The sequence below is a fragment of the Microcaecilia unicolor genome, chromosome 3 (genome assembly GCF_901765095.1).
Source record: "Microcaecilia unicolor chromosome 3, aMicUni1.1, whole genome shotgun sequence".
Taxonomy (NCBI): Eukaryota; Metazoa; Chordata; class Amphibia; order Gymnophiona; family Siphonopidae; genus Microcaecilia; species Microcaecilia unicolor.
The window spans coordinates 364,601,174-364,625,658 of NC_044033.1; the positions used below are offsets into that span (position 1 = coordinate 364,601,174).

Sequence of the window (24,485 nt, forward strand, 5' to 3'; positions counted from 1 at the left end):
ACGAGAGGTCTAGACCTCTCGTTAGATTTCCTGCCTTTTTCCTGCGTAAAGGCAATCGGAAAAGGTTAGTGCATGTCGTTTCAATGGGGTTTTCACACTAATTGCTCATCTCCATTCCGTTTTCGTTAGCTGCTGGCTTCCTCGGTAAAAGCCCTTTGATGCATGCAACGGATCAAATTTTCCTCGTTGGAGGGTCATTAAAGGCTCATTTAGCTTTAGTGCATCTGCCTCAGAGAGGTCTGGAAGAACACGGGAAGAGTGAGAGAAAAGTTAGTCGGAGACCCTCAGAGGAGGAGTACCTGTGAAGGACCTGAGAAATCCAGCAAGGCTCGGGGTGAGCTAGAGACTGTATGATACCAACCTTGTGACCTACATAACTGGTGCAAATACCTGTGGAAGAGATTTTGGCTCTGATAACCAAAGGAGAGACGGGAACCTGCTTGTTTGCTGAGAAAGACCTGCACTACATAAGACACAGACAGCTGAGATAGCGTCTGGGGAGATTCTGCTCTGGTCTTATCTGAAGCCGTCATCAGGACAGCGTGGTAAGATCACAGTGATATATTTCCTAGTCTGGGGTTAGGCAGTGGTTTTATCTAAGTACGACTGGTTTATGTCAGCTCTTGGTCAGGGAAAGCTGCTAATGTGTATTTTGCATAAGATGTGATAAGTTTTCATAAGGATCATTAGGATATCATTTGTACTGTTCTAATCATTACTGTACGTAGTCTCAGGATAATCAGAGTGTAGTTAGACAATATATTTTGTTAGTGTGCATATCAGTAAGAGATATTATATTGCATATAAGCTATTGCAGAGTGTCTATTTTTCTACCGGTAATAAATAATAATAATTATCATCTGTGATGTGGCTTTGGTTCTTTGGCGGGGAACAAAACACTGGCAGGGTGCCAGCAACAAGGTTCCTTTATAATATTTCCCCTAGGCTGAGCGGGAACCTTGTAATAAGTATTATCAGGGAATAATTATTAACTAATTACTTATTTTCATCCTACAAATCTCATACATAAGATGGTATTTTATTGACCAAGAGCTGGATGTGGCAATCCAAATATTGGGAGAGGGGTTCAAACAAATATCCCGCCTCCCCAACACCATGAGGCTACAGGGTGAACTGTTCAATGAATTATGTATTTTAGGAACAATGTAAATAATTGTTATAACAGGGTATTGTCTAAACAAATACTGATATTCTTTTGAGGATAAGATACCCCGCTGGAATGCTGTAAATAACACCTCCTTTACTAGTCCAGAATATTGAACAGATGGATCCTCAGCCCAATTTCTTCTGGAATTGTTCATCTGATAATTGTCTATTAGCTTCATCCAAATACTGCCTTTTGTCCTGGACTACAACCCATCCTCCCTTGTCTGCTTGCATAATTACCTTTGATTGATCACTAATTCCTTCAGTGCTTTTTTTTGTTCTCTAGACAAATTATCTATCATCTATATTAATAAGTAGGGAACAAACTGAATACTATCGAACTGTGGGGACTGAATAAAGAGGCTGAATGGGCGCACGTGTGAGCGCCTTGTTTTAGCAAGTGCGTCATACTCGTTAACAAAGCCAGGAACCAGCAGAGTAGGTTCAGTTGTTTGAATGCCCTGTAGGTTAGATAACCATCTTGGAGGTGTCCGGGCAGGAATTTTCATGAGCTGTGTAAGTTGTATTGAGATTATAATATTGCAGTATATGATTACATATGGGACGTAGAGGATACTTTATTATTGTTTGTAGTTTAGTCTCCTGAAGTCGCTAGTGCAGCGAAATATGAATTAATGTACAGATTAAGTTTAGCAATGAATTTAAAGCAGCAACTGGAAGGTTCATCTATTTCATCAAGGAGGTCTCGATATATTGATCAAAAGATTAGAGAACACATTCGCTTGAAAACATCACTGTGGAAGCATTTTGAAGTATTATAAGTATTACTGTAAGCCACAATGAACTGAAACTTGTTTTTGGATAATTGTGGGAATATAAGAATGAATAAATAAATAAATATCCAGCAAATACAGTAAGCCTGAAATATCTGTATATCATTTTCAGATTGTGAGCATCACAAGAATTGTATATATTTTAAGTGACTGTTAGGTACGGCTGAAAGTGGGACACTGAAGAATCTTTGAAAGGAGTTCATAATTTGGTACAAATATCGAGTACATTTCATTAGCAGTAATTTGTATTAGCTGAAACAGATTATCACAGTTGTTGACTGATTGTAATGTTTAAGGGTTTTTAGTAAATTTTGAAAAAACTTTCCTGTTCATACAGGTATTTGCTTCCCCCTCTCCTCCCTCCACACACACATGACATTGGAGCAATAGGTTTTTTTAAAAATGAATGTTGCTTGCTCCCCCCTCCTCCTTTATATCCTTTCCCATTGCTAGTTTCCTTTTCAACATCCCTTCCCTGTCCTCTCTACTATTGTCTCTTTTCTTTTTGTCTGTCCTATAAATATTGTAGTTCTTTTCTGTTGAATCCCTCCATTTTTGCCATTGCTAAGCGCTATGATGGAATCCTCCCTTGGTGGGATATCAAAGACAAACTTGAACCTTAAAAAAAAATCAAAAATATTTGTTTACAAATTAATTCAAGAGGCAGGAAGCAGTAGAACTAGAAGACATGAACTGAGGTTGCAGGATGTTAGAGGAACAACATCAGGAAACACTCTTTCATGGAAATGGATGCCAGAAATTCCCTCCTGATGGGGGTGGTGGGGACAAACAGTGACATAATTCAAAAACAGGTGGGATAAACACAGGATACCTACTGTATATAGAAAAGAGATGGAATCAAAGGAAAACTTAAATATCTGAACCATGATACTGCTCTAAGTGCTTTCTGATTTTTATTCTTTATATCTCAATTGTCTAGTTATAGGTTTAGCTACCTAATATCTGTTCTTTAGACTAATTGCTTAAATACAGACTACAAAACAAAAACAAACAATTAAAGCAAGGTCTCTCCCTCTCTGCCTAGGTATTTCAAACTGTCTCTTGCCTTTCACACTGCTAACTCTTGCTGAAGTTTCCTAAGTTTGTCTACTAAACTACGATCAAGCTCTGCAAGGTTTATTTCCCATTAACAGTCCTTGGTAAGAAAGCAGCTTTAGTCTTGACAGATGGTTTCATTGCACTTAGATTGCATTAAAGAAATCGCTATATTTATTGGGAATATTTGGATCTAAAGGAGACAGATTATAGAACTTGATTTTTTAATCAAACAGTATCATTGCTTGTCCTTCCTACAGAACATTTTTATTTGTGATATTTGGCTGAATACTGAAAGACTTACAGTCCTGCCTATCCTACCTCACCCACCCCTGGGCTTGCTACTCATATATAGATTATCCAGTACTCCTCAGTAATAGGAGCATTGGATAATCTATATATTGGATAATAAAATATGTAATCTTTCAAATTGGTAACCCTTTCATAGTACACCTGTTCATACCCATTCCAATCAATTGAGATGCCTTTATTCAATGTAACAATTGTGGTGCATTAGTTCCAAGGCACACTATCTGGAGGCTTAGGGCTAGCTCCATCTGTCTTCAGCTTGCTAGTTATAAAAGAGGAGCTCAGCAAACAAGCAGGAACTGGATGCAATTAAAGCAGCTTCCAGTACTACACAGCATCAAACCAATTTACCACCACTGCCTCAAAATATAAAACAGCCCAAGAATAGATGGGTCACAGAAGCATCTGCCCTCACAACTGTTGCATTGTGATGCTCAAGAAAAAAGAACCGAGGTGGAACCAGAAACAAGGAAGGTAGCTGAAGAGAAAAGACAACTCCGCCCCCCCAAAAAAGCATTTCAAGACAGAAAATTGTAGCTGCTTGGGAATTCCATTATCAGAGGCATTAACTTGAGAACAAATTTCAAGGAGCCCAACAAAGTGAAATGCCTTCCAGGATCCTCAACTACCAGGAGTACCAGGCAAATATAGAAAGTATACCCATTGAATGTGGAAATGAATTTACTCCACACCAGTAAGTCATCCTTAATGGGTTTGGTTACTCTTTTATGATGGTGGGCACTGGCAACTCCCATCACCAAACCCAACCTCCTGGCAAATATGCAGTCCATTGGAATGATGTGCGTTGCAAAGCACAGTAAACCTAATAGTTCCTGGAATTGCTTCAAAGTGGCTTTTTTGGCCATTACCACCCTCCACTGCCCCTTTCATCCTGGCAATCTTATCTTGAGGAAGTCTAGACATCTGGCTAACAAAGTCAAGTTCTATAGCTAGGAAGGTAAATACACATCAAGGGCCTACTATCTTGTCCTGGGCCAATGAGATACCAAATGGGTTTGCAACTTCATTGAAAGTATGGAATCTTGCTGCACAGTCACGTGTATTCCACCGATGAACAGAAAATCATCTAGGTAGTGTACTGTTGCTCTTGCTGTCGCTAGCTGCTCTATCACCCAGTGTATGAATGAGCTAAACTGAGCAGCCCACTCGCTTGCATTTGTCAAAATAATATTTGCCATTGCATGAAAAGCTTAACGAACAAAAGGACTGTGGGTGGACCAGTAGGAGACAAAAGGTGGACTCAATGTCCGCCTTTGCTAACTTTGCCTGTGCACAATGTGTTATTATGACCTGGATAGCCTGGTCCAAAGACACATCTGCATGGCACAAAGATGGGGGTCTATGAAGTCATTCACCTATTTGCCTGCAGGATAGGATAGATAAGCCAGCAGCTGAACTGTTAATTCCTCCAACTCTGGGTCCTTCTCCTGCAATTATTTTTCCTCTTCAGTTGATTTCTGTTCTTCACCCTCATTTATCATGCTATATTGTGCTTCTGGAGCTACTCTCTCCATCGTCAATTTATCACAGAAACCTTCCCTGTTGCTTCCTCCAAATGCTGTGGCACCTCTCCCTCCTGCATTCTTTGTTAAATCCCCTTTCTCCCTCTCTGTTTTTCTTTCTGCAGCATCACTCAGATGTTTCTTTTTTTTAATTTTTTTTACAATTTATATTTTTATTTTACATTTACATATTTAACATAAATGTTTCAGCAATATCTCTACTTAACATTATCTGGAAAATCTTTATACATGGAAAAACAAGATCTTCAACTTTTTCCACAAAATTTGGATCCAAGAACCAGGAAATTAAAAAAAACTTAAAAGAAAAAAATAAATCATCAACAGAGCAGTAGACAGCTTAACACACGCAGCCGATATACAGCAAATCAATTATTGGGTGCGACCGGGGTTATTTCTAGTACCTTCTTTACAGTTAACAAATTCTATCAGTTTCTTGGGGTCAAAGAAAAAAAAAATTAATTAAAATCAAAGTCACTAAACATCTGCAAGGGAATTTCAAATCAAAAGAACCACCTAAAATTGAGAACTCTGGGTTTTATAACCAGAAATTCTGTCCTTCTTTTCTGTGTTTCCCTTGCTAAATCTGGAAAAACTTGTTTTTTTAGACCCTAAGAAAACTGCATTTACATAACGAAAATACATGCGGAAAATATTATCTCTGTCCGGCTCTAAGGCAAATGTCACTAGAAGGGTTGTTCTTTCTGTTATTACTTCCAGAGAACTCTCTAGGAATTCAGTCAAGTTTAAATCAGGTTGAGATTGCACAGTCAAAGATCTGGAAGTTCCTGTAATATATTGGGCTTTGCCTATAGGCGGATAGCTTTCTGTCGGAATTTCCAATATTTCCCCAAAATATTTCTTCAGCATCTCAAGGGCAAGTATAAGAAGTGACTTTGGATGTGTGGCCAGTATGTATTCTGTTTCTTTCCTACCATACTATGTGGAGGTACTCCGCAAGACTTGGGGAGAAAGTTCATTTCCTCCCCCAGAAACACACAGCAACCCACCAGTTCATCTGCTGAATTGCTGGTTGTTATCCCCTTTGACCCCAAATTTATTGTTGGTTTAATCATGAATTGATGAGTGTGACTGCTGGACAGACTGGAGAGACCCTTCAGGTCTTTAACTGCCATCATCTACACATAGATAAGTGTAACATGCACAGAGTAGGAGGTATGACTTGCCACCTTGTTAGGCAAACTGATGTACCATAAGAGTCTTTATCAGCTGTCATTTACTATATTACTATTAACTGTCCTCACTGAGAAAACTGGCCATTTTACCATATTCTGTTTTTTAACTTTTAACCAGTTCTCAAGTCACAACAGGACATGGGTCTCACCCCATGGCTTTTTAACTTCTTCAGGAGTCTCTCATGAGGGACTTTGTTGAACACTTTCTGAAAATCCAAAAACAGTACATCAACTTGCTCTCCTTAATCGACATGTTTATAATCAACTTAAAAAAAATATAGTACACTGGTCAGGAAAAGACTTCCCTTGGTGAAATCCATGTTGATTCTGTCCCATTAAATCATGTCTATCTATGTGTTCAGTAATTGTATTATTTATAATAGTTTCTACTATCTTGCCTAGAATGATGTCAAGCTCACTGTTCCCAGATCACTTCTGAAATCCTTTACATAGTAACATAGTAAATGACAACAGATAAAGACCTGTATAGCTCAGCCAGTCTGCCCAACAAGATAAACTCGTAGCATTACATTCGCCATCTTCTAATCTCTGCTACTAATTGTAGATCTGCAATTTCACTGTTATTTCAGTATGGAGTGTATATGATCCAGTCTTTGTGATCTGGTAGTCAATTTGGTCTTCTACATTTTCCAGGTACACCGAGATCTATGGAAAGATCTGAGGTCATGCTAGAGGAGAACAGGGTCAAAGAACACAAGTCGAAGCAGGAAATGGAAAGAACAGTATGGTAAAGGCTGAACATCTCATATACTGAAACAACATGGCCCCGTTCTGGCAGATGCCTACATCAAGCGAATAACAGTGTTGCTGAAGATGAGATGGCAACCCCCCCCCCCCCCCCCCCAAACTTCTCAGTGTCAATAAGATCCAATGTAAGCATATAAAAACACATTCAGCAAAAAGTCACAATCGCGGTGTGCAAGTTACAATAACATTGTAGTGACTGGTGAAGGACAGCATTCCCTGTACCAATATGATTGACAGAAACCAAAGCAATGTGGTGACTTTGAACTGTGTCAAAAATGAATGAGAAATCACTACTGCCAACCTGTTGCTTTACGTTTTTTGTCAGGTTTCTGTATATGAGATGTTTTATCACAGCAGTTCTCTCCTTATGGGTTTTCTCTTCATTTCCTGCTTGGACCAGTTTTCTTCATCACAGTTACTCTGAATTGTCACCATTAAATACCATTTCAGGAATGGGTGCCTCTTATGTCTTCCTCGGTAATTCATTTAATCTCTTCATCTGGGTGCTCCTTTTACCCCATGATCATTTAATGGTCAATCAATTTCCTCGCAGGCTGCCTGCTTCAAATGTACCTGAAAGTGATTTTATTATGAGGTTCGTGGCAAGTTTCTTTTCAAAAATTGTTTTTTGCCTGCTTTCAATGTGTGGCATCTAATTTGCCAGCTTTTCATTTTTCAAAACTAAATTTGTTGGCTACAGTAGTCTCTTTCACCACACCTTTTAACTATACTGACTGTTTAGTCTTTCTTCTGCCTTTATTAATACATGGGATACATTTGGTCTGGGCTTGGGCTTCCAAGATGGAATTTTGAAACCACATCCATGACCGATGTAAAATCTTAACCTTTACAGCTACTCCCTTAAAAAAAAACCAAAAGGGAAAACAAAAACCTATTTTCCTAATTTTATCACAGTAGCCCTTTTGAAAGTGAAATGCTAATTCAGTAATTTTCTTAGCATCTTTATTCCAATTAACTACTCAAATTTGATCATATTATAATCATTACTAGCTGTCCCCACTGGAATTGCTCAGTGATAGGTTAGTACTTTGAGAAAAGCAACGTTTATTTGTGTGTAATAACACTGTGTAAGTATGTATTTTTAACTCGTTTATGATGGTTGTTACATTTTGTTTGATGTTTTTAATGTGAGAAATGAAACATAAAAAATAGTTATAGAAATATGTATAAAGCTGAGTACTGGACCCACCATACATAATTGGTTAACAAAAGTAAAATTGCTGGCTGATTTAGAGAAACTGACAGACCGCCGAGCAGGACGATATGATACAGAAGTGGCAGAATGGACACATTTGGACCGAATATTGGAAACAGTTTGAATATTATATTTTGTAGGGTACGAGGGGGATGGGATAATCGGGTGGGAGGAGTTGGGGCTGGAGGTGGGGAAGTATTAACGGGGGAGAGGGGGGAAAACTGTTGTAGGGACGGGAACCAGGATGGAGGGTGGGGATCCAGTTAGCGAGATTTTGTATTAGAATTAGAGGGTGATCTCTGTATTAAATCGTTTGTACTTGAGCGACAAACTCTTGGTTGAGGGATGTTACAAATATTATAATATTCAAAATTTTCAATAAAAATTTAAAATTTAAAAAAAAAAGAAATATGTATATAGATATATTTTTAATTATACAACTGGAAATAGAACACAGGAGTAAATATTAAATATGTTTAATATAGTTTGTAATAAGTTCTCATTTGATTTGGTGTGGGTGTGTACTGCTGAGAGTTAGTGTGAATGGGCATGTTAGAATGGGTGAGTGTGAGGGTGTGCTATGTACTGTTGAGGGGAGGTGTGAGAATGGGTGAGGGGGTTGTACTGCTGAGGGGTGAGTGTGAGAATAAATGAGCATGAAGGGGGTGTACTGGTGAAGAGGGTTTGAGTGGGGGGTTTTCTGCTGAGAGGTGTGTGAGAATGGGTGAGTTAGAGTGGGGGTGTTTTGCTGAGGGGTGTGTGAAAACTTGTGAGTTTTCATGCTGAGGGTGTGAGAAAATGGGTGAGTGTGAGTGGGGATGTTTTGCTGGGGGGTGCATGAGAACAGATGAATGTGAGTGGGGGTGTGCTATTCTGTAGTGTGTGAGTGGGGGTGTACTGCTGAAGGGTGAGTGTGCATGGAGGTGTGCTATTCTGGGGTGTGTGAGAACAGGCGAGTGTCAGTGGGGGTGTCCTATTCTGGGTATGTGATTGAGGTTGTTTTGCTGAGGGGTGTGTAACAACGGGTGAGTAAGAGTGGGGTGTTTTGCTGAGTATTAGAATGGGTGAGTGGGGGTGTGTGTGAGAATGGCTGAGTGTGACTGGATGTTTTGCTGAGGGATGTGTGAGAAAGGGTGACATTGACCTACCTAGCACTAACTTTTCTTTCTGATCAATTGGTTTAGGTTGATTTTCATGATTAGTAGTTTCTTTCAATCTAGCACGCACTAACCCATTAGTAAAAGGGCCTCTAAATAAAGGTAGGACAAATGAAGTTTAGACTCTGAACAAGCTAACAGCAAAAGTTTTGCTTTTTAATGAAATTAAAACACAGATTGATAATAAACCTACAATCTCTATTTTATCCCAAGCTTTAAGGCACCTCTGCTCTCAGTAATTCCTCAGCTTATCTGGATAACTTTAATTGGATACCAGGTTGATATGTCGGTGCCACTGAATACAGCCCATTCAGCAGCACAGATTTATCAGATAACTAACCAATGACAACTGAACACTGCTGCTAAAGCTTAAACCCACCCTCTGACTCCTCCATTTTAAACGATACAGTGGCTTGGCCAATTTGAAAAACAAAATAAGATAAATGCTCTTGAACATCAACTTCTATCATTTTGACCATTTTATGAAACGACTTCAATTCCTCATATTTCGTACAAAATTGTTCAGCTGGAAATACTATAAATTAGACTGTTATGCCAATGAAGATTTAAATATCTCATTTACCTGAACAGCATCATAATACATTTTCTTGCCTTCTTCATCTGTCTTGTCTGACATCAGCCAAGCCTTCAGTAAATATTCATAAAAGCTATCTCCAAGCCCGCCAATAGACACATGATCTGAAAAAGGGGGATGTAGTTTCAAATATAGCAAATATCCATATTTAAATATAAAAGGATACTGTATCATCTCTTTCAATAGTAACTGTATGATTACATACATGGCTTCAAACTTTCAAAAGTAGATGTACATACAAAAAGCTTTAGGTTTCTATGAAGCACATGGGGGGGGGGGGGGGGGGGTCTTTTACAAAGTGTCGGTAAGCGCAACACAGGTTTACTGAATGCTAAATCAGGACTACCGCTGGCTCAACACAGCCCCCGGAAATGGCTTGTGCAGCGGTAACTCGGTGGTAATCAGGCAATTGTCGTGTGCTGCCCAGTTACCGCCAGGTTACCACGTGAGCCCTTATTGCCTAGGGCTCCCCACTGCATGGGCTCACATTAAACAGTTATCGCATGACCATGTGTGTCTGGGAGCTTCTTACCTGCTGCGGTATAAAGGGCCTGGTGTACTGGAAAAAAGGCCCCCACTGCTAGTGCAGGGCCCTTTTCCACGCAGCTTGGTAAAAGGACCCCATGGTTTTTTGTTGAAATGTTGAAAGAATGAAAAGAAAAAGTTGTCAAATCTCAAAAAATGGCTGCTACAAAGCAATTCACAAGTATATTTAATTTCCTTTCTTTTCCTTTCCTATAAGGCTCTTTCTTTACCACAGCTGAAAAATTTGCTGGATTTGACCAAGAAACTCTGGTTTTACAGACATGACTCTGATTCTGTGTCAGTTCTCTGTGGTGCAGAGCAGCTGACATATTAGAAACTTAACCAAAGGAAATGGTGAACAGACCACAAAAAGACCGTAGAAGTCCAAAATAAGACAAAAACACCTTTATTATGCAACAAGAGTGGAGGGTTTTGAATACAGAGCCTGGTTTGGCTAAGTTTTACCAAACAGCTGCTTCAGGGGCTAAAGTAACTAAAAGAAATATAATAAAACACACAATATTGCTAATTACATAAATACATAAGAAAGTGCAGTAACATTATAATAATAAAAAGTAACATGTAAAATATTAGTAAGTTGCAAAACCTTCACTAACCAGCTAAAAAACACAAATCTCAACATAATAATCTAAAAAACGTTTAATAATATATACAATTTACGAAAATGCACTTGGGCAACAAGGCAAGATACATACCCAGATCAGTATGAAAACAGGCATGCACCAGATCTGGCTCAATTCTGTAGGAGAACCAACATAAATCTTAGGGCCTCTTTTACCAAACTACGCTAGTAATTCCATGCACGGCAATGGCGACAAAGGCCAGTGCCTCATTGTAGCTTCACTCTCTGATCTCCTAGCAGCCAACTCTAGCCTAACCACTCCACTGAGAATGGCTCCTCCGGTCACTGTAAGGTCTAATACTGTCTTGTTGAGCAGCTGTTCATTTTATTGCATCTGCCCTTATGCTTTTGCCTGTGATGTTTTTAACACAGTCTATTTTATTATATCCAATTTTTTCTACTTTGTTTTCCAGAAGTCAGGAACTTATATTTAAAGTTCAATCTTGTATGGGTGTCACACACAAGCTACAATCTACTTTCATTAGAAAATTATTACATTGCCAAGTCTTTTGAAGGCAAAAGAAATGTAAAACAATGAAGACATTCTAAAGCCTTGAGTTTACTCTAGATACAATGCTGCAACTTGTTTTTAATCTAAAATAGAGAACTCCTTCACTCCTAATGATATGAAGCCAGGGAACAACATTGGTAGGATGATAGCCCGATTAAGGTAAAAGTGCCAGGGAACAACATTGGTAGGATGATTAAGGTAAAAGTCTGGCACTACTTTAGACAACTAAAGGCTACAGAGAAATAAGATTTTCTTCTATACAGTGGCTGTAGACAACCAGGACTCTGTTCAAGACTTGTACCTTTTGCCATCAGATTGCATCTAATACTCTTGGTCAGATGACCAGGGAGACAGACTGGGCTTGACTCTTTAGGCTTATCCTTGGAGTAAGAAGTTAAAGAAGTCTGGCAAGGTCTGGCAACCAGCACAGCCAAAATCAGTTTACTGGATAATACTTTGAACCATCATGGATAGGTTATTGGAGCTGGGTTTATTTTCACCATCAAAGCAGCAAGAGGCCTGTTCTTCCAGGGCTGAATCCTTATGGATGGCATTCTACAGCAGATTTCACAGCAGTGTACTTTGTTATGGTCAGTGATAGACACCCTTATCTGCACTTCAGACAGAATTTGAAGACAATGGCCTGCTGTTTCTGATGGAGTGAGAAAACAATTGTTCATATGTAGCAGGTACTCCCTGAGAAAACTAAATATCAGTTCTGACAATTGAGTGACATCATGCAACAGAACCCTGAAAGAAGTACATACAAGCTACTGAAGCTTTCTGAATATCTAGTACCATTGCATGGTTTAACCTCGATTCTGTTTGTAACAAGGAGAAGCAAACTCCTTGGGAAGGGCATGAGCATTTAGTGAGGATTGATATCTTGGTGTCCCTGGAGAACACACAGGTAAGCAACTTTATTTTGTCTGTGGACAAGCACAATGCAAGTCCTCATAACCGGGAATCACTAAATATAGGTTGCCTTTAAATAAAAATAGATAAGGAAAAACAACAACCATAAGATTACTGGGGTCTTACTGGACATATAGCCTGGGAAAAATATTGGTAGGATAACTGATTAATTAAGGTAGAAATCCAAGACCACATTAACTCAGTATACTTGCACATAACCACCGTATCATGAAAAAAAACTTTGCATATGGCAGTTAACTCACCGATGCCTTAGAGTTCACTGACTATAAACGCCAAAGTGATGACCACAAAAATAAAATTTGTCCTATTAAGTAGCTCTCAAGAATCAAGATGCCCAGGGAGAGCTTTCATTAGTTGGATACAGCACATTGAAAAGTGAAAATATTACACCACTCTAATCTAAAATGCATCTAAGTAAGCCAAAAAAAAAGAGCTCTTCTTGGTTTTATCAAGTTTAACTAGTCCGCAACCCCTTGGTTCAAAATTTCCTGTAATGGTCCTCTTCCTCTAATACTCTCAATGACTAACAACAGTCATAGTTCTGGTACCTCTCCTGACTACTGGAAAACTGTGATTTGTCCTACTCAAAAAAAAACCCCCACAGACTCATCCATAGTTTCTAATTACCCTCCCATCTCAAATCTTTCATTCGTATCCAAGTTGGCAGTAAAGTAAAGGTTGTTTTTAAGCAGCTCACTTTCTCGAGGACACTCATGTCCTCCATACCCAGCAGTCTGAGTTCAGACAAGGACACAGTACTGAACAATTCTCACTAGTCTCCTCAGGGACCTTTATTTGCATTGGATAAAGATTGTTCTGCTGGCTTCTTTAGACCAGACAGCAGCATTTGACTTGACTGATCATTCTCTTTGTTGTCTGAATGACACATCTATATTAAAAGCAAAGCTTTTAATTTTTAATTGTATTTTGCTCACGCCTTTTTCAGCAGTAGCTCAAGGTGAGTTACCATGCAGGTACACTGGGTATTTCTCTGTCCCTGGAGGGCTCACAATCTAAGTCTATACCTGAGGCAATGGAGAGTTAAGTGACTTGCCCAAGATCACAAGGAGTGGCAGTGGGATTTGAACCAGCCACCTCTGGATGTCAAAACTGGTGCTCTAACCACTAGACCACACCGCTACTCCTTTTTGATTAACAGATCCCTCTCAGTAGTCACTGCTACTTCTATAATTACCCTTTTTCTTGTGGTGTCCCTCTGGGATTTGTTCTTGCACCTTTACTTTATAACATCTTTTTGAGTCCTCTTCTCCTTCTTATACAAGATCTGGGGCTTTCTGTTTATTTCTCTGCAGAGGTCATTCATGTACTTTACTATATTGACCCCCAGGCTCCTGATATTTCTACCTTAGATTAATTGTTACTTAAGATTTCCAAGTGGCAATCCACAAATACACATAAGTACTGCCATACTGGGACAGACCGAAGGTCCATCAAGTCCAGTATCCTGTTTCCAACAGTGGCCAAACCAGGTTACAGGTACCTGGCAAGATCCCAAAACAGTACAATACATTTTATGCTGTTATCCTAGAAATAAGCAGTGGATTTTTCCCACATCCATTTTAAATAATGGTCTGTGGACTGTTCCTTTAGGAAGCCATCCAAACCTTTTTTAAATCCCGCTGACTGCTTTTACTACATTCTCTGGGAACGAATTCCAGAGTTCAATTACATGTTGTAACTTCTCAATCTTATTGCAATCTGCAGTGAAACATCCATGGTATCTGCAGAACATAAGTAATAAGTAACATAAGATAAAGCTAGAGGAATGGTCTGGAATTTGGCAGCTAAGATTTAATCCTAAAAAAATGCAGGGTCATGCATTTGGGTTGCAAAACCCCCCAAGGGAACGGTACAGTTTACAGGATGAAGAACTTTTGTGCACAGAAGAGAGGGACTTGGGTGTGATCATATATGATGATCTTAAGGTAACCAAATAGAAGGATGCTTGGGTGCATAAGGAGAGGAATCGTATCGTACGAGACTGAGGCTTTGGGTCAGAGGGTGAAGCATCTAGGTGCACAGGCGGTGTTCTCATTGATCCTCCCTGTCGAAGGTAAAGGTCGAATGAGAGAAGCTAGTATCTTGGAGATAAATGCATGGCTGCGTGGTTGGTGCCGACGAGAGGGCTTTGGTTTCGTAGACCATGGGATCATTTTCCAAGAGGCGGTGATGGTGTCCATCTGTCAAGGAAGGGAAGGAGTGTCTTCAGCAACAGGCTGGCTAAAGTACTAAAGAGAGCTTTAAACTAAAATTGATGGGGATGGGTATAAAAGGCCACGAAGCCATAATTAGTCCCAAGAAAGGTAGGACATCTAATGCCTCTATAGAAGGAAATAAAAAGAGTAAAATCTGGAGAGCCTTGTATACCAATGCCCCTAGTATGGGAAACAAACTTCTAGAACTTGAGGCTATAATGATGGAAGTGGACTTGGATTTAGTGATGGTCACGGAGACATGGTTCATGGAGAACCATGACTGGGATGTTGCTATACCTGGCTATAATCTATTCAGGAAGGATAGAGTAGGAAAAAAGGGTGGAGGTGTGGCATTATATGCTAAGAATGATATCCAAGTGACAGAACTGCAGGGCATGTGGGGTATGGAAGAAGCGCTGTGGGTTAAACTGAAAAGAGGGAAAGGAAAATGTATTTATATCGGAGTGATATACAGACCTCCCTCACAGTCGGAGGAAATGGACAGAGACTTAATTGAAGACATCCGCAAGATAGCTAGGAAAGGGGAAGTACTACTGATAGGTGACTTCAATATGCCGGATGTTGATTGGGGTGTCCCGGCTGCGGGGTCGTCTAGAAGCAAAGAGATCTTAGATTCCCTACAGGAAGAATTGTTCCAGCAGTGGGTATCGGAACCAACGCGGGATGGAGCTGTTCTGGACCTGGTGCTTATGAATGGAGAGTACGTTTCTGACATCAATGTGGCAAACCATTTGGCATCTAGTAATCATCGTATGGTATGGTTCAATATTAAAACAGAAGAGAGGGCTCACTCAAGATTGAAGGTCCTGGATTTCAAAGGAACTAACTTTGCCGAGATAGGAGAATTTCTCAAGGAACAGTTAGCGGGATAGGAACAGCTGAAGGATGTAGAACAGCAATGGACAAGACTGAAAGGAGCTATATTAAAGGCGACTAACCTTTATGTTAGAAAATTACATAAAAGTAAGAGGAAAAGAAGGCCTCTCTGGTACTCGAATGTAGTAGCTGAAAAGATAAGGGAAAGGAGGCTAGCCTTTGCACGTTATAAGATGACTCAAAGATGAAGACAGGAGAGAATACCTAAATAAGCGAAGAGAAGCTAGAAAAGCTATCAGGAAAGTGAAGCGGCAAATGGAGGAAAAGATTGCTAATACGGTAAAATTGGGGGACAAGACCTTTTTCAGATATGTAAGTGACAAGAGGAAGTGCCATAATAGCATTGTGAGGCACAAAGCTGAGGGAGAGAAATATGTGGAAGATAAGGAAAAAGCTGAACTGCTTAACGATTATTTTAGCTCGGTGTTCACGAATGGAAGACTGGGGGTAGGACTGCAGAAAACAAAGGCTAAAGGGGATAGATGTATAGTAGACCAAGACCCGTTTACGGATAAATGAGTTCGTGAGGAGCTTGCCAAACTAAAAGTAGACAGAGCGATGGGGCCTGATGGGATACACCTGAGGGTGCTTAAGGAATTCGGAGAAGTTCTGTCGGCTCCACTGACGGACCTCTTCAATGCTTCCTTAGAAACTGGAGTGGCCCCGGTGGACTGGAGAAGAGCGGATGTGATTCCTTTGCACAAGAGTGGAAGTAAGGAAAAGGTTGGGAATTACAGACCTGTCAGTCTGATCTCGGTGGTGAGTAAGCTATTGGAAACGCTTCTAAAAAGGAGGATTGTGACATTTCTTGAACTACATGGAATGCGAGACTCGAGGCAGCATGGCTTCACTAGTGGCAGGTCGTGTCAGACGAATCTGACTGTCTTCTTCGACTGGGTGACCAAACAGTTGGATGTGGGAGGGGCGCTTGATATGGTATACTTGGATTTCAGCAAAGCCTTTGACACGATTCCGCACAGGCGACTGATAAATAAATTGAGTGCCCTCTGTGCGGGACCTAGAGTAACTGATTGGGTAAAAAAATTGGTTGAATGGTAGGAGACAGAGGGTGGTGGTAAATGGAGCTTGCTCTGAGGAAAAGGAGGTCATCAGTGGAGTACCGCAGGGATCGGTCCTAGGGCCGGCTCTTTTTTAATGTCTTTGTGAGCGATATTGCGGAAGGGCTGTCTGGTAAGGTTTGTCTCTTTGCGGATGATACTAAACTCTGCAACAGGGTGGAAACCTTGGAGGGTGTGAATGACATGAGGAAGGACCTAGCGAAGCTAGAGGAATGTATTTGGCAACTAAGGTTTAATCCCAAAAAATGCAGGGTCATGCACTTGGGTCTCAAAAATCCGAGGGAACGGTACACTATAGGGGGTGTAGTGCTTCAGTGTGTGAAGGAAGAGTGGGACTTGGGGGTGATTGTATCTGACGACCTTAAAGCTTTCAAACAGGTAGAAAAAGTGACGGCCAAATCCAGAAGGATGTTTGGGTGCATAAAGAGAGGCATGACCAGCAGGAAAAAGGAGGTGATAGTGCCATTGTATAAGTCTCTGGTGAGGCCTCATTTGGAGTACTGCGTGCAGTTCTGGAGACCGCACCTACAAAAAAATATAAACAGGATGGAGTTGGTCCAGAGGGTGGCTATGAAATTAGTAAGCGGTCTTGAATGCAAAAATTATAGGGGCAGGCTTATGAACCTCAACATGTTTATGCTGGAAGAGAGGAGGGAAAGAGGAGATATGATAGAAACGTTTAAATATCTCAAGGGCATTTATGTACAGGAAGAGAGCCTTTTTCAAATGAAGGAGAGCTCTGGAATGAGGGGGCATACAACAAAGTTAAGAGGGAATAGGCTTAGGAGTAAGCTAAGGAAGTATTATTTCACAAAAAGGGTGGTGGAGGTGTGGAATCGAGGACTGTTCCAGAATTTAAAAAGGCATGGGATAAGCATGTGGGATCGCTTAAGAACAGGAAGAATTAGGGGTTACAGAGGATGGGCAGACTGGATGGGTCATATGGCCTTTATCTGCCGTCATGTTTCTATGTTTCTAATGGCCAGTGGAAAAAAGGAGATGATGATGCCCCTGTATGAGACTCTGGTGAGACCTCATTTAGAATACTGTGTACAATTCTGGAAACCGCACCTTCAAAAAAATATAAACAGGATGGAGTCATTCCATAGGGCAGCTACTAAAACAGGCAATAGTCTAAAATGTATGGGGATAGACTTAAAGATCTCAATATGTATAGTTTGGAAGAAAGGCAGGAAAGGGGAGATCTGATAGAGACGTTTAAATACCTAAACAGCATAAATGTAGAGGCAGCGAGTCTCAATTGAAAGGAAGCTCTGGAATGAGGGGGCACAGGATGAAGGTGATACCCTCAGAAGTAACCTAAGGAAATACTTCTTCACGGAAAGTGTGGTGAATTCATAGAATGGCCGCCCAGTGAAATTGGTGGAAACGTAAACAGTATTTGAATTCAAGAGAGCTTGGGAAAGTACGTGAGATCTCTAAGGGAATGATAGGGAGAGTAGATGGCATGGATGGGAAGACTGGATAGACAATATGGTTTTTATCTGCCTACATTTTTTTCTGTTTCTACCTAAAAGCGCATGGTTTGGAACAAGGTATCTTTGAAGGATAAGGCATCCCAATAATGAAATTGCAATAAAAGCCATAATAGGCCAAGTGCTTTTAAATAAAGTGCAGACAGACGTGAAAGATTGCAAATTATCACCGATAACTGCTGAGCAAGTGGTTAACAGGAATAAAATAAAACATTGTTCCAAGTGTCTGTATGCAAATGCTAGAAGCCTTAAAAGTAAGACTGGATTGAGAATATATTACACTAAATGAAAAGATGGATAAAACAGGCATCTTGGAGATCTGGTGGAAGGGAAATAATCAATGGAACACTGTCATACCAGGCTATAAAATATATCACAGTAACAGGATCAAATTATTGGAGTAGTGTTATATGTTAAAGAAGCCTTGAAATAAATAGACTAAGAGGCTTATTTTCAAAGCACTTAGCCTCCCAAAGTTCCATAGAAACCTATGGAACTTAGCCTCCCAAAGTGCTTTGAAAATATGCCTCTAAAAGCTCTGCAAGACTTAAATACACCTTGGAATCCTTTTGAATAGGAATTCCATCTTTCTGAACTGTGCTGAGAGCTCTGGATCAGTTTATTGCTTTAAACTTGAATTTGTCATCCGTCCTTGTGATGGAAAATATTAAACATTGCTTTTCAGTCTTGCTTTAATCGATAACACATTTTTAAAATCCCCTGTCTTTGACCCAAAAGTGACTTTCCTGGTATATCTCAAAGAACAGGCTAGTATAAGATAAGGCACACTCAAGAACAATGTATGAGATAAGGCACCTCTTAAGAACAATGTATGTCCCTGAAGCCAGCTTGTGCAGAAAGGGGGCGGGTACTCTTGAGGTTTGGTAAATAATTCACCTGGCCAGTGGTTTGTTTTCTTGAACCGAGAGTGTGTGACGGCATCCCCATGCACATTTCTGGATAAGTTTTAGCTTAAAAAGGGGGCTTTTTGCAGCAGAGCCTTGGGGCTCATTCTGTGGGTGGATGCATTGTGCAGAAAAGACTTGTTCCTGGTCTGGACACTTCAGGCTTTCGCTGCAACGGGCCTCCCAGCTGATGAGATAAGGGCCTGAATGATGTAATTCCTGACCAGTGATGATGATGTATGTATATATAAAAATATCTTTCTTATTTTAGCTTTCCTTTAGTAATGTACCCGATTAGTGTGTGTATTTCTTAATCATTGTGATGCAGTAACAATAATGACTTATACACTCTCCAATTAAAGTGCAAATAAAGAGTTTCATTTACCAAATACGAATCTATACGAATCTGTAGTATTTTATTCTGTGAGCAGTCTGTGGTGATCAAGTGAGCAGGCTGTAATACCGAAGCAATACAGTCCTCTGCTTCCTACCACACTACTGGGGAATGGGAGCTTGCTCTGCCTACTTTTGTGATGTCAGACGCCCTTCCTAATAACATCAGAGCAGCCAGGGAAGTTTAAATTTATCATCAAAAGCTCCCCTGTGTGCTTACCATCTTTCTTAACTGTGCTGAGAGCTCCAGATCAGTTTAATTTCTTTAAACTTGGGTTTGTCATCAGTCCTCTGTTTCCTACCACACTACTGGGCATGGGAGCTTGCTCTGCCTAGTTTAGTGATGTCAGATGCCCTCCTAATAACATCTGAGTGACCAGTGGCGTGCCGCTGCTCAGTGCACACCTCTGTGTGGCGCCTGTGTGTTAGTTTGAAGACTAAGATCTGGACAGGTTTAAATAACTTTCAGTTTATTTTAGCTTTTTGAGGACTACTCTAACAATTAGTACGGAAATGGCTTGGGTCTGGTTTTCAATTATGGGTCTGATTTAGTTCAACTGAAATTGAGCCTGTGTCAACCTATACAGCAGTTATAATTGCTAACAACTCATTTAGAGTTAATAGGAAGACAGGCAACCAGAATATTTAATTGATTGTTCTGTGGCAATGAGTCAACAAATTCAGGGCCATAGGAGGTTAAGGAGAAAGTTGGTTAATCAACGAGAACAAGTTTTAAGACCAATTTTAGTTGTGATTCAGAAGCTGCTTCAAACTCAGATGTACCAATTCCTTGCTGTTATTTTAATGCCAGATCAGTTTGCAATAAAGCTGATTTGATAAGAGATTTAATTGATGGATCTGATCTTGGCTTAACTTTTATAGTTGAAACTTGGCTTTCAGATTATTATACTTCAATTATTGTAAATTTGTGTCATCCTGGTTACTCAGTAGCCTATTCTTATCGCGAGGTAAAACAGGGTGGATGTATTGCAGTGATTTATAAGGATTTCTTGTCATTAAATACTGTCCCCATCGTATAGATCTCCAGGATTAGAGATGATGCTTTGGGGCTCATTTTCAAAACACAATGTTCCGTAGGCTACTATCAGGCTCATTTTCAAAAGAGAAGGATGTCCATCTTTCGACATAAAACGGAAGATGGATGTCCTTCTCCCAGAGACGTCCAAATCGGTATAATCGAAACCCGATTTTGGATATCTCCAATTGCAGTCCGTTGCAAAGACGTCCAAATTTCAAGGGGGCAGGTCGGAGGCGTAGCGAAGGTGGGACTTGGGCGTGCCTAACAGTTGGACGTCTTTGACCCATAATCGAAAAAAGCAAGGACGTCCCTGATGAACACTTGGAGATTTTCACCCAGACGTGTTTTTTTTTTTTTACAAATAAGGCACAAAAAGGTGCCCGAGATGACCACGGAGGGAATCGGGGATGACCTCCCCTTACTCCCCCAGTGGTCACTAACCCCCTCCCACCCTCAAAAACATCTTTAAAAATATTTCATGCCAGCCTCAGATGTCATACTCAGGTCCATGACAGCGCATGCAGGTCCCTGGAGCAGTTTTACTGCGTACTGTGGTGCACTTCAGACAGACAGACCCAGGTCCATATCCCCCCTACCCGTTACATTTGTGGAGGAAACAGCGAGCTCTCCAAAACCCACCAATATAGGTGCCCCCTTCACTCGTAAGAGCTATGGTAGTGGTGTACAGTTGTGGGTAGTGGGTTTTGGGGGGGGGGGGGTTGGGGGGCTCAGCACACAAGGTAAGGGTGCTATGTTCCTGGGAGCAGTTTATGAAGTCCACTGCAATGCCCCCTAGGGTGCCCGGTTGGTGTCCTGGCATGTCAAGGGGACCAGTGCACTACAAATGCTGGCTCCTCCCAAGTCAAAACGGCTTGCATTTGGACGTTTTTTGACATGGAAGTCTTTGGTTTCGAAAATCACCGAAAGTCAGAAACGTCCATATCCAAGGACGTCCAAATCTAGGGACATCCAAATTTGAGGATTTAGACGTCTCTGACAGTATTTTCGAAATGAAAGATGGACGTCCATCTTTTTTCAAAAATAAGGTTTCCTCGTCCCTGGATTTTGACGTTTTGCAAAGACGTCCAAATCGCAACTTGGACGTTTCTTTAGAAAATGCCCCTCTTGATTACTTTGTAAGTCTAAGTGGTTTGAAAATACACCTCTTTGAATATAATTGGGATACTTGTTATTTATAGATCACCGGTAACTTGGTCTTCAATATTCTCTATGTTGTAAACTCAGATTTTGGAAGCAAGTGCCACATTCTCTAAGTTAAGTAATATCAGGTGATTTTAATTTACACCTTGACGATAATAGTGATATTTGTGAGTTTCTGGAATTTTTTTTTACAGACATTTGTGAGTTTCTGGAATTTTTTTTTACAGACATTACACCTTGGATTTTCTTTCTGCTAACGACTTATGTTCGATAACATTCTGCAACTGGGAATTTTTGATCTGGTCTGATCATTTGTGCTGTAACTTTACTCTGAATATTGCCATTTCTGACAAAAAAATATAACTGTTTTAGGAATAATAGGTTAGGAAGGGGAAGGACTGATAGTACAAACTATTGTTCCAGGGTTATTCTGCATCAGGACTCCAAAAACACGTCTCTCACCGAGGTGCTGAATTCCAATTGGTAACTTTCTCTGATCAGATCCAGCACCCACTGATCTGAGGTAATCTTGGTCCATTCCTCGAGAAAGAGGGAAAGGCGCCCTCCTACCGCAGGAATCATTGAGGGGGCCACCCCTGAACTCCAGGCCTTGATCCGGCCGCTGCAGAACGCTTGTCCAAGCGAAAGGAGTTCCTCTGCTGAAAATGGGCACGTTGAGAAAACCCAGCAGAGCGCCCTGGGCGATACCTGCGAGTTTCACGGAAGCGAGGTCGGGGAGAGGAGGGCCACACAGAGCCCTTGGAAGAAGATCTCGGCCTATCCTCGGGTAACCGCTGGGGCTTAGGGACCTCCAGGTCTTTAACAATTTTCTCCAGCTCCTCTCCAAATAACAGGAGGCCCCGAAAGGGTAACCTCACCAGCCTGTCAGCCTTAGAGGCCATGTCAGCCGCCGAAGCCATAAAGGCGGCGGGCCGCAACCGCCAGACATCTGTTTAGCCGAAGCTCTGACCAGATCATAAAGGGCGTCAGCCAAAAATGACAGGGCCGACTCCATCCGCGGTGCAACCTCAGCGAGGGACTCCACACCATCCGCAGGCTGCTCCACTGCCTGTTGAAACCAGGAGAGGAACTGCAAATAGACGCCCTTAAGGCGAGGACCGATATTTCAAAGGACCGTTTCAGAGCGGATTCAAGCCGCCAGTCCTGCATGTCTTTCAGGGCCACCCGTCCCTCTACAGGGAGGGTGGTCTTTTTAGTCACCGTCGTGACCAAGGCGTCCACTTTAGCCATCCCGATAGGGGCCAAGTGCTCCTCACTCAGAGGGTAAAGCTGACCCATAGCCCTGGCCACTTTCAAAGGCCCATCGGGTTCAGACCATTGAGCTGAAATAAGCTCTTGGATGGAGTCATGCACAGGAAAGGCTTGAGCAGGCTTTTTAGTACTCGCCATCCTAGAATTACCAAAGTAGGCATCGCACTTGGCAGGATCATCAATCGAGAGGGCCTGCAAGGCATCAGAAATTAGCGCTGGCAGCTCGTCGCGGTGGAAAATCCGAACCGCAATGGGATCATCCAGATCTGGTGGCAAACCGGCACCTTCCTCTGGCTCATCAGACCATGAGGCCCTGCCAGAACCCTCAGAATCCACACAGCCCGACCATCAACACCCAGGGGGAAACCAGGTAGCAGCGCAGTGTCAGATACCTGCGGCAGAGCTCTTTTCAGCAAGAAGGCTTTATGCATTGAAAGCACAAACTCAGGGGAGAAAAACTCACCCTGACCCTCCGCCTACGAATTAGGAGTAACGGGAATAGGAGCTCCTCTGGTAGCCTCTGACCGAGGCATCTTCCTGCATTCAGACTCCTCCGCAACAGCGAGGGTCAAGACATGCGGCGCTTCCAAAATGGCGCCCACTGCCAGCTCCATTGAGCGGGAAGAATCATCGCTCGCCATGCTCGTACTAGCTCTAGCGTCTAAAGAGCACGTCTTACAGAGCCCCACTGCTGATCTGCGTTTACCACAACGGGAGCAGCATTTAAACCCCTCAGCAGCCATCACCCAACCGGACGGAAATATATAAGTAAAATGGCGGCTTCGGGCCAAAACTTACCCCGTTCGGAACGGCGTCCGCGGGACCTCCCCGGAGGAGCTGGGCACCACTCTCACCTCAAAAGACCGAGTCAAACTAGCTCCAGTCAAGCTGCACGCTGAAAATAGCCTCAGAATAATTATGCAATCAATGCGTACTCCTTTTTTTTTTTTTTAACGCTGTGAGGAAAGTTGGAGCCAGGCAGCAACAGAGGTACTCCGGTAGGCAGGGGGATGGGTAATGCAGGGAAAGGGCGAACCTATATGTCTTCAAAGTGGGCACCACCAGCCACAACACCCCAGCTTCAACTGGCAAAGCACAGCAGCCACCCCAGGCAGAATTTTTCCAGGAGCTGATCAAGCAACATCCACACCTGCTGGGAGATAGAGAAATACTGAAGGCAGATGGAGCTAGCCGTCCAAGAGGGCACTATGGTTTTTCAGTGTTCTCTATCTCTACCTGCTGGTAGGCGGATACAACCCATCAGTTAATGGATTCATCTGCTGCTGATGAGAAGGAAACATCAATACACATAGGAAGTCTTAGGACAGTGAAATAGGTTTTAGTCTTAAGTACTATTTCTGGATAATAGACAGAAGATATTATTTCAACATAACACTAAAAAGCATACAGTATTTACAATCTCAAGTGAAAATTAAAGGCTTTTGAAAAGCATCTGCTTTGCAGTGATGGAAAACTAATCTCAAAATAGCAACATTTAAATGACCTTTACAGTTTCCTAAACAAATTACCAAAGAAACCCCTGACATTTGCAAACTAAATAGCATTAGCACAATCTCATCAATAAGTCCTCTTATTATATACATTATTGCTGA

General features: G+C 41.4%; 1 protein-coding gene across 1 annotated transcript in view; it reads right to left on the bottom strand.

Moving 5' to 3' along the window:
* Positions 1–24,485, bottom strand: part of MAN1A1 (mannosidase alpha class 1A member 1) — a 309,444-nt gene that overhangs the window by 42,760 nt on the left and 242,199 nt on the right. Inside the window, exon 8 of the mRNA XM_030198560.1 lies at positions 9,788–9,903. Coding sequence (XP_030054420.1) covers positions 9,788–9,903 — 116 coding nt within the window. The remainder of the gene's footprint in view (positions 1–9,787; positions 9,904–24,485) is intronic.